The sequence below is a fragment of the Eptatretus burgeri genome, chromosome 1 (assembly GCF_056783735.1).
Source record: "Eptatretus burgeri isolate ZD-2024b chromosome 1, Ebu_testis_v1, whole genome shotgun sequence".
In the NCBI taxonomy this organism is placed as follows: domain Eukaryota; kingdom Metazoa; phylum Chordata; class Myxini; order Myxiniformes; family Myxinidae; genus Eptatretus; species Eptatretus burgeri.
In genome coordinates, this window is record NC_140961.1 from 5,354,166 (window position 1) to 5,365,058 (window position 10,893).

Here is a 10,893-nt window from a genome sequence, read left to right on the forward strand (position 1 = left end):
TCTCTAGATGGAACATTTTATCCACGAGATAGATTGGAAATTAATTGGGAAAAAAATGATTTTGCTGAAGCATACAAGTCTTACCAAAAGGTGTGTGAAAGTAATGGAAATAAAGAACCTATTTTGGACATGACAGCATTTAAAAGTTTGTATACAATCTATGCGTTTGACCTGAGCGCTCAAAAGGAAACTATAAAGTCTAATCGAGTGGATACTTCCCTATACATTGAAAGAGGAGAGAGTGAAGAAGTTGATACATATTGTTTGCTTTTGAAAGAAACAGAATTGCAGATTAATACAGATAATGGTGTGATGATTAGTCTCACATAATTTTTTGTTAAATAAATGAGTGGCAAAGTACCAACTGGGGTATATGTTAATCAAATCAATCTTCATAAACTATCATCTTGTGTTCAAAATCAAAAGCCTTGTACGATTAACGTTAATACAATTCAGAGAAAAGGAGCAGTAAGAATTGATGTTTTGCTCACAAGAGAACAGGTTAAAATCTTGAATGACACCGGCTCACTTAAAATTAAAATGACAAAACCAATGTTGAAAAAATATTTAATAAGAGAGACGAGTGGAGGATTTCTCCCATTTCTAATTCCTTTATTTGCTGGTTTAAGTGCGGTTGGAGCATTGACGGGTGGTATTTCAACAGCGGTGAAAACTGCCAACGAAAGGAAGGCTCAACTCCAGGCTCAAAAAGAATTGGAAAGACATAACAAAGAGTTGGAAAAACAAATTAGTGGAAGTGGTGTAATTGTAGATTTTGCTGAAAAACTTGAAGGTCTGCCTGATAAAGCGAGATTGTTAGTTGGAGATATGCTTTCTTCTATAGCACAAGCAGGTGTAAAATTAACGAAAAGAGGTAATGGATTATATCTTTCTAATAAATAAATGAGCATTGATGAGTGGTTGAAAGAATTTGGAAAGAATACAACATCAAATTTACAACTTGCCAAATATTGTAAGAAATTAAAAATTCATAATGTGGTTATTTGTATGAGAGATGAATTAACAAATGTGCCGAAACATACAAAGAATATTATTATGAACTTAGAAGATAATGATGGGAACGGTTCTCATTGGGTTTGTATTTTTAATAGTCAAGACAAATATTATTTTGATAGTTTTGGTCTTCCACCACCTGTTGAAGTCATAAAATTCTTACAGAATGGTGTTTATCAAACATTTCAAGTCCAAGAATTAAATTCCAAGTGTTGTGGTCAATTATGTCTATATGTGTTATTTCAACTCAACAAAAATAAAAAATTTTATGATATTATTTTTAATCTAATATAAATGACTTATGTTGGTGAAGATGGTTCTATCTTTGGTGTATCTCAAGAACTGGATATTGATTTATCAAATTATTATACAAAGGCACAGGCTGAACGACATAAATATAATATAAACAAAAATATTAACATGAAAAATGCTTATAAATTAAAAAATTATCCAAGCCCGACTGACGCGAATGACTTGGTGAGATTAAGCGATTTATCACAATATATATACTTAAATAAAACGGCTGTGTATTCCAAAGATACAGAAGTGTTGATATTATCTCCAGGTCATACAGAATTCACAGTTCGAATTAAAATAAATTTTTATAAAGAAGGGCGTATCGTTTGTATGAGAATAGAACAATGGGGGTATGATATGAATGATTTAGGGTATAATTGGTCATTTAAAATTAACCTTGAAGACCTGAAACAATTAAATCAGTCTCGTAAGGAAGAATATTATCCACTTGGTATCGAGAATGAGTTTTGTGGAGCCACGATTAGTAAACAACAAATAAAAGAATTTAATAAGGGTAAATATAATAATGGTTTTGCCCTTGTTTATCTCATGAAAACAGAAAAAACAGGATTATATATAATAAGTAAGGAAATACAAAATGATTTAACTATGGGAAGATGGGGAGGTGTTTCGTGCCATAATATTATTCTAACATATATTTCTAATACATAAATGACAGCAAGAAGGCTTCAAGAAAATTATCATTTCTGTGTCCAAGCATACCTTCAAGAAAAGGGTATTCGGTATTTTAATAAATATGTTCTACAACACAAGAATGAGGTATTTTCAATAAAAGATTGGCATTATGCTGATGTTGATAAACCGACAACTTTAGATTTAATTGGAATGTTAAATAATGAAAAAATTATAAAGTTAAGAAAAGGTAAGGCTCTTTTAGAAATTCAAAAGAAATTTTATTGGTTTCCTGTTGTAAAAGTTATTGTGGATACAGGAATAACAAGAAATCCTGATGAATATATGTATAATATTCTATGGGGTGTAAACGATTCAAGGATAGTAAGGGATGAGGAAGGAGTTGAAGAAGAGAGGGAAGTGGAGGAAAAGGAGAAGGAGGAGAGGGAGAAGAAAGAGAAGGAGGAAAAGGAGAAGAGAGAGAAGGAGGAAAGAGAGAATAGAGAGAGGGAGGAAAGAGAGAAGAGAGAGAGGGAGAAGAAAGAGAAGGAGGAAAAGGAGAAGAGAGAGAGGGAGGAAAGAGAGAGAATGAATAAATATCAAAATATAGAAACCAGTGAGATTCAAAAAAGATTGGTGGTATTACAGAAAATAACTCAACCCACCGAGGAGGAAAACAAAGAATTGACAAGTCTATTTGCAATACTTTCGACAAGACTATTAGCATCGACAAGATATGGATTTTAATTCAAGTTTTTCATTTTTTTTTTCTTAAATAAATGGAGGAGAGAGTGAAGGCATTTCTAAGGATTCTTTATGTTTTAAAAATTAAGATTCAAATGTGCATGTTGAAAACTAAAAAGGTTTTTGCACTCTGCAGGAATTTTTCTCATAAATAAATGAGTTATTGTCTCAAATGTAAAAAGAAAACTAATACTAAAAATATTTCATATATTAAAAGTAAAAATAACAGGGTTATACAAAAAGGTATATGTTCGGTGTGTGGTTCAAAAAAAAAAATCAATTTATCTCCAAACACAAACTCGGAGGAGATATACAAAAGTTTTTATCAGGAAGTAAATTTACAACTACTGGAATACCAGGGGAATTACATCTTCCAGGGTATTCTTTCTGTGGTCCAGGCACAAACTTGGATAAAAGATTAGATGAGGCAGACAATCCTAAATCCTGGAGTAAACCAATCAATAGAGTTGATGAAGTGTGCATGAGACACGATATTGATTATGGGAATACCACAACGTTGGAAGAAAAGCATGAAGCCGATAGAGAAATGTTGTATAATTTGTCTCTGATACAAAATCCAACCTTGAGAGAAAAAGTTGATAGGTTCATCGTGAAGAAGATGATTAGTGCTAAATTGAAACTTGGACTTGGAAATTCAAAAAACTTATAGGCTCTAATGATGCCATTAAGACTGAAGAGCAATTAGCTGATGAATTACATAAACCAATATTCACAAAGTTTCAGAGAAGGAAAGTTTATTCCAAGGAAGTTGATTATATCTGGTCTGCTGATTTGATTGAACTCAATAATGATAAGGGGTACAAGTATGCTTTAACCGTTATTGATTTGAGGAGGAGATATGCGTGGGTTGTCCCTTTAAAAAACAAAACTTGTAATACTCTTATGTTAGCTTTTCAACAGATATTTAATAAAAGTAAGAGAAAACCTAAAAAATTGTGGACTGATGAGGGTAGAGAGTTTTATAACAAGACATTTATGAATTTTCTAAAAAATAACAGGATTACATTATACAGTACCTTTAATGAAGGGAAGGCAGTTGTTGTTGAACGTTTTAATCGTACCTTAAAAGAGAGACTATATAAAAAATTCACACAACTCGGTTCACAACAATGGTCATCTTTTATTCAGGATATTGTGGATAAGTATAATGACACGATTCACACGTCAACAAATATGAAACCATCAGAAACATTTATAAAATTAAAATATGAAAAAGAGATTAATGTCAGAAAACCTAAGTTCAAAGTTGGTGATATCATAAGAATATATAGGTGGAAATCTCATTTTGAAAAGGGTTTTACTGAACGATGGACGAAAGAACTTTTTAAAATTGTTGATGTAATAGATACGGTTCCTTGGACTTATAAAATATATGATTTGGAAGGGGAAGAGATTTTAGGTTCATTTTATTCACAGGAATTACAAAAGACAAAACTAAGCAGATAATACACCTTTGTGGACACTAGAGGGACAAGTCCGAGGTGTATTACAGTATATAATGTGTGTCAAGGGGGACATTCTTAGATCTGTGAACCCCAAACACAGAATCCTCAACTGAATAGTCAAGGTTTAACTTTTGTTTGTGTGTGTGTGTGTGCAATGGGAGCAATAGGTTGGCGCTTCACTCCCTCCTACTATACACCGTTGTGGACACTCGAGGGCCAAGTCCGAGGTGTATAACAGTATATAATGTGTGTGTCAAGGGGTGGACGTTCTTAGATCTGTGAACCCCAAACACAGAATCCTCAACTGAATAGTCAAGGCTTAACTTTTGTTTGTTGATGTGTATGTGTGTGTGTGTGTGTGTGTCCCAACCCTCACATTCATAATCTCAACCCCAACCCTCACATTCAAAATCTCAACCCCAACTCAATCCTCACCCAACACAATGTCTTTTTCAAAATGAGATTTCCACCTATATATATATATATATTTTTTACGTTTTTTTTTTTCTCTTCTTCCAATTCTGTCTTTTAAGGCTTTCAGGTTTGATGACATAGAAAGAGGGAGTAAGAACTTTCTTGATAGGTTTAAATCCCAAAGAGTGGTAGCATTTCAAGTCTTCAAAATAAACCCAACTTTCCAAGTCTCCAAGGTAGTTATTTAAACCATCAAGGCAGAACTCATTTACTGATTTTTTCAAAATTTGTGAGTCTCCAAGGTAGTTCCCATATTTAGAACTATCTTGGCAGAACCCTTTTCCTGAGTCTCCAAGATAGTTATTTAAACCATCAAGGCAGAACTCATTTACTGATTTTTTCAAAATTTGTGAGTCTCCAAGGTAAAACTTGTATTCTGGCTCATCAACGTATAACTTGTTCAGTGGGTATTGTCTTGATAACTCACAATGAGTACTATTGCTGTAAAACTCTTTTTCAGGATTTTGCTGGTCTCCAAGGTATAACTCTTTGGTTGGGTCATCAAGGACGAACTCGTTCTGTGGGTCTTGGTCGCTCATAAGGTCTTCAACCAAGCCAACAATTTCGCCCCAAGTTGTAGCAAAAGCAGTATTTTCATTTCGTATTTCAGACACAATTTCCTGTGAGAGAAAATAATAATGTATTAATTAAGTTATTTAATTATTAAACGAGTATGCTTCAATCAAAGTTTGAAAATAGGAAAATAAAAATCTTACCTCAACAGATAAGAGGTTTGAATCCAGTTCATCAACTTGAAGGTTTAGTTCCATACAAGACAGAGAGTTCCAAGGAACCCCAAAGTCATCCCACTCAAGGTCTTGCTCGTTCTGTAGGTCTTGGTCGCTCACAAGGTCTTCAACCAAGTCAACAATTTCGCTCCAAGTTGTAGCAAAAGCAGTATTTTCATTTCGTATTTCAGACACAATTTCCTGTGAGAGAAAATAATAATGTATTAATTAAGTTATTTAATTATTAAATGAGTATGCTTCAATCAAAGTTTGAAAATAGGAAAATAAAAATCTTACCTCAACAGATAAGAGGTTTGAATCCAGTTCATCAACTTGAAGGTTTAGTTCCATACAAGACAGAGAGTTCCAGGCAAGCACACAGCACACCATTGCCAGCAAAAACAAATGTTTAAAATGGAGCCTGGGCTTGAAGCTTTTATAGGGAAAGACTGGTGGGTGTGGTTTCCTTGGGAAATTCCCTGGGCAAGCCTAGGCAAGCCTTCATTGGGAAAATTTTCAAAACCATAACATCCTGTAATTTTCTAGTGATTTCTTTGTGAGTCAGAGATGAACTGGAAATGATGTAAGAGTGGGCGGGGCTTAGCAAAAGTAGGCGGGGCTTAGGAAAAGTGGGCGTGGCTTAGAAAAAATACCTCACGAAAAGTGGGTGGAGCTTCGTAAAAGTGGTCGGGGCTTAAAGAAAAGTGGGCGGGGCTTATTGAATACCTTGTGGAAAGTGGGCGGGGCTTAGCAAAAGTGGGCGGGGCTTAAAGAAAAGTGGGAGGGGCTTAACAAAAAATAACCTGTGGCTCAGGAGGTGGTCAAACAAGAGCATTAAGAGAAGTTTATCATTTCGTAATGGCACAAAAGGGGTATCTTAAAAAATATAAAGATTCAAATGTTTTGTTTGTCAATATCTTAGATGGGGATTATTGTGCAAAGAAAATTAAACTATTGAAGGAATTTGAGAATGAACAAATCTTTATAGGTTCAATGAGTGAGCTGTTCAACCCCCAGGTGTTCAATTCAATGAGGTTCAACCTCCAGGTTAAAAGGGGAGACAAATAAATATACCTTGGGATAAAAAGGGGGTTTATTTTTAGGGAAAAAAAAAGGGAATCGCTGAAAATCCCCCATTCATTTACATGGGGAAAAGTGAGCCAGAACCAGTATTCTTACCCTACTCACGTGATTGAGTTTGTTATCGTGTGATATTGCGTGATTTAGTTTGTTATCATGTAATATTGCGTGATTAATTTGATATTGCATGATTTAGTTTGTTATCGGGTCATCATGTATGATTTATTTTGATATTGTGTGATGTAGTTTGTTATTGTGTGATATTGTGTGATTTAGTTTGATATTGTGTGATATTGCATGAGAAAGTTTGTTATCTTGTGAGATTGCATGATTTAGTTTGATGTTGTGTGACCTTGCATGATTTAGTTTGATATTGCGTGATTTAGTTTGGTATCGTGTGATATTGCGTGATTTAGTTTGACATTGTGTGATATTGTGTGATTTAGTTTGATATTGTGTGATATTGCATGAGAAAGTTTGTTATCATGTGAGATTGCATGATTTAGTTTGATATTGTGTGACCTTGCATGATTTAGTTTGATATTGTGTGATTTAGTTTGGTATCGTGTGATATTGCGTGATTTAGTTTGGTATCATGTGATATTGTGTGATTTAGTTTGACATTGTGTGATATTGCATGATTTGGCTTGATATCACGTGATTTAGTTTGTTATCGTGTGATATTGTGTGATTTCGTTTTTTATCGGGTGATATTGTGTGACTTAGTTTGTTATCGTGTGATATTGCGTGATTTTGTTTGATATCATGTATTCTTGCATGATTTATTTTGATATTGCATGATGTGGTTTGTTATCGTGTGAGATTGCGTGATTTAGTTTGATATTGTGTGATATTGCATGATTTAGCTTGATATCATGTGATTTAGTTTGTTATCGTGTAACATTGCATGATTTTGTTTGTTATCGTGTGATATTGCATGATTTAGTTTGTTATCATGTGACATTGCAAGATTTAGTTTGTTATAATGTGATATTGCGTGATTAATTTGATATTGCATGATTTAGTTTGTTATCGTGTGATTGTGTATGATTTATTTTGATATTGTGTGATGCAGTTTGTTATCGTGTGATATTGTGTGATTTAGTTTGATATCGTGAGACTGTGTGATTTAGTTTGATATTGTGTGATCTTGCATGATTTAGTTTGATATTGCGTGATTTAGTTTGGTATCGTGTAACATTACATGATTTAGTTTGTTATCATGTGATATTGTGTGATTAAGTTTGACATTGTGTGATATTGCATGATTTAGCTTGATATCACATGATTTAATTTGTTATCGTGTGATATTGCGTGATTTAGTTTTTTATCGGGTGATATTGCGTGATTCCATTTTTTATCGGGTGACATTGCGTGATTTCGTTTGTTATCGTGTGATATTGCGTGATTTAGTTTGTTATCGTGTGATATTGCGTGATTTAGTTTGTTATCATGTGATATTGCGTGATTTTGTTTGATTTCATGTGTTCTTGCATGATTTATTTTGATAGTGCATGATGTGGTTTGTTATCGTGTGAGATTTCGTGATTTAGTTTGATATTGTGTGATATTGCATGATTTAGCTTGATATCACATGATTTAGTTTGATATTGAATGATTTAGTTTGTTATCATGTGATATTGCGTGATTAATTTGATATTGCATGATTTAGTTTGTTATCGGGTGATCTTGTATGATTTATTTTGATATTGTGTGATGCAGGTTGTTATCGTGTGATATTGTGTGATTTAGTTCGACATTGTGTGATATTGCATGATTTAGCTTGATATTACGTGATTAAGTTTGTTATCATGTGATGTTGCGTGATTTAGTTTTTTTTCGGGTGATATTGCATGATTTAGTTTGTTATTCTGTGCTATCGCGTGATTTAGTTTGTTTTCGTTTGATATTGCATGATTTAGTTTGTAATCGTGTGATATTGTGTGATTTAGTTTTTTATCTGGTGATATTGTGTGACTTAGTTTGTTATCGTGTGATATTGTGTGATTTTGTTTCATATCATGTATTCTTGCATGATTTATTTTGATATTGCATGATGTGGTTTGTTATCGTGTGAGATTGCGTGATTTAGTTTGATATTGTGTGATATTGCATGATTTAGCTTGATATCATGTGATTTAGTTTGTTATCGTGTGATATTGCATGATTTAGTTTGTTATCGTGTGATATTGCATGATTTAGTTTGATATTGCATGATTTAGTTTGATATTGCATGATTTAGTTTGTTATCATGTGTTATTGCATGATTTACTTTGTTATCGTGTGATCGTGTATGATTTATTTTGATATTGTGTGATGTAGTTTGTTATCGTGTGATATCTGTGATTTAGTTTGATATTGTGTGATTTTGCATGACTTAGTTTGTTATCATGTGAGATTGCGTGATTAAGTTTGATATTGTGTGACCTTGCATTATTTAGTTTGATATTGCGTGATTTAGTTTGATATCATGTGATATTGTGTGATTTAGTTTGACATTGTGTGATATTGCATGATTTTGCTTGATATCACGTGATTTCGTTTGTTATCGTGTGATATTGCGCGATTTAGTTTTTTATCGGGTGATATTGTGTGACTTCGTTTATCGTGTGATATTGCGTGATTTTGTTTGATATCATGTATTCTTGCATGATTTATTTTGATATTGCCTGATGTGGTTTGTTATCGTGTGATATTGCGTGATTTAGTTTGATATTGTGTGATATTGCATGATGTAGCTTGATATGTGATTTAGTTTGTTATCGTGTAACATTGCATTATTTTGTTTGTTATCATGTGATATTGCGTGATTTAGTTTTTTATCGGGTGATATTGTGTGACTTAGTTTGTTATCATGTGATATCATGTGATTTAGTTTGATATTGTGTGATATTGCATGATGTAGCTTGATATCATGTGATTTAGTTTGTTATTGTACGTAACATTGCATGACTTTGTTATCATGTGATATTGCACGATTTAGTTTGATACAATGTGATATTGAATGATTAATTTGATATTGCATGATTTAGTTTGTTATCGTGTGATCGTGTATGATTTATTTTGATATTGTGTGATTTAGTTTGATATCATGAGATTGTGTGATTTAGTTTGATATCGTGTGACCTTGCATGATTTAGTTTGATATTGCGTGATTTAGTTTGGTATCATGTAACATTACATGATTTAGTTTGTTATCATGTGATATTGTGTGATTTAGTTTGACATTGTGTTTTATTGCATGATTTAGCTTGATATCACCTGATTTAGTTTGTTATCGTGTGATATTGCGTGATTTAGTTTTTTATCGGGTGATATTGCATGATTCCCTTTATTATCGGGTGATATTGCGTGATTTCATTTGTTATCATGTGATATTGCGTGATTTAGTTTGTTATCATGTGATATTGCGTGATTTAGTTTGTTTTCGTGTGATATTGCGTGATTTAGTTTGTTATCGTGTGATATTGCGTAATTTTGTTTGATATCATGTATTCTTGCATGATTTATTTTCATATTGCATGATGTGGTTTGTTATGTGAGATTGCGTGATTTCGTTTGATATTGTGTGATATTGCATGATTTAGCTTGATATCACGTGATTTAGTTTGATATTGCATGATTTAGTTTGTTATATTGTGATATTGCGTGATTAATTTGATATTGCATGATTTAGTTTGTTATCGGGTGATCGTGTATGATTTATTTTGATATTGTGTGATGCAGTTTGTTATCGTGTGATATTGTGTGATTTAGTTTGACATTGTGTGATATTGCATGATTTAGCTTGATATCACGTGATTAAGTTTGTTATCGTGTGATATTGCGTGATTTAGTTTTTTTATCGGGTGATATTGCGTGATTTTGTTTGTTATCCTGTGATATTGCGTGATTTAGTTTGTTTTCATGTGATATTGCATGATTTAGTTTGTAATCGTGTGATATTGTGTGATTTAGTTTTTTATCTGGTGATATTGTGTGACTTAGTTTGTTATCGTGTGATATTGTGTGATTTTGTTTGATATCATGTATTCTTGCATGATTTATTTTGATATTGCATGATGTGGTTTGTTATCATGTGAGATTGCGTGATTTAGTTTGATATTGTGTGATATTGCATGAGTTAGCTTGATATCATGTGATTTAGTTTGTTATCGTGTGATATTGCATGATGTGGTTTGTTATCGTGTGAGATTGCGTGATTTAGTTTGATATTGTGTGATATTGCATGATTTAGCTTGATATCATGTGATTTAGTTTGTTATCGTGTAACATTGCATGATTTTGTTTGTTATCGTGTGATATTGCATGATTTAGTTTGTTATCATGTGACATTGCATGATTTAGTTTGTTATAATGTGATATTGCGTGATTAATTTGATATTGCATGATTTAGTTTGTTATCGTGTGATTGTGTATGATTTATTTTGATATTGTGTGATGCAGTTTGTTATCGT

At 32.7% G+C, this 10,893-nt stretch overlaps 1 protein-coding gene across 1 annotated transcript; it reads right to left on the reverse strand.

Annotated features, from left to right (window-relative positions):
- Positions 1–3,770: 3,770 nt before the first annotated feature.
- Positions 3,771–5,823, reverse strand: LOC147033803 (uncharacterized). Its single transcript, XM_085883660.1, has 3 exons — positions 5,654–5,823; positions 5,345–5,557; positions 3,771–5,248 (listed from the first exon to the last, which is right to left on the reverse strand). The coding sequence occupies exons 1-3, from the start codon at positions 5,744–5,746 to the stop codon at positions 4,646–4,648; spliced, it is 909 nt and encodes a 302-aa protein (XP_085739786.1). The 5' UTR covers positions 5,747–5,823; the 3' UTR covers positions 3,771–4,645.
- Between the last annotated feature and the right edge of the window lie 5,070 nt (positions 5,824–10,893).

Coding starts and splice junctions, on each gene's coding strand:
- LOC147033803 (XM_085883660.1), bottom strand. CDS start 5,746: ATGGTGTGCTGTGTGCTTGCCTGGAACTCTCTGTCTTGTATGGAACTA. Junction 5,558..5,653: donor CAAACCTCTTATCTGTTGAG/GTAAGATTTTTA, acceptor TTTCTCTCACAG/GAAATTGTGTCTGAAATACG. Junction 5,249..5,344: donor CAAACCTCTTATCTGTTGAG/GTAAGATTTTTA, acceptor TTTCTCTCACAG/GAAATTGTGTCTGAAATACG.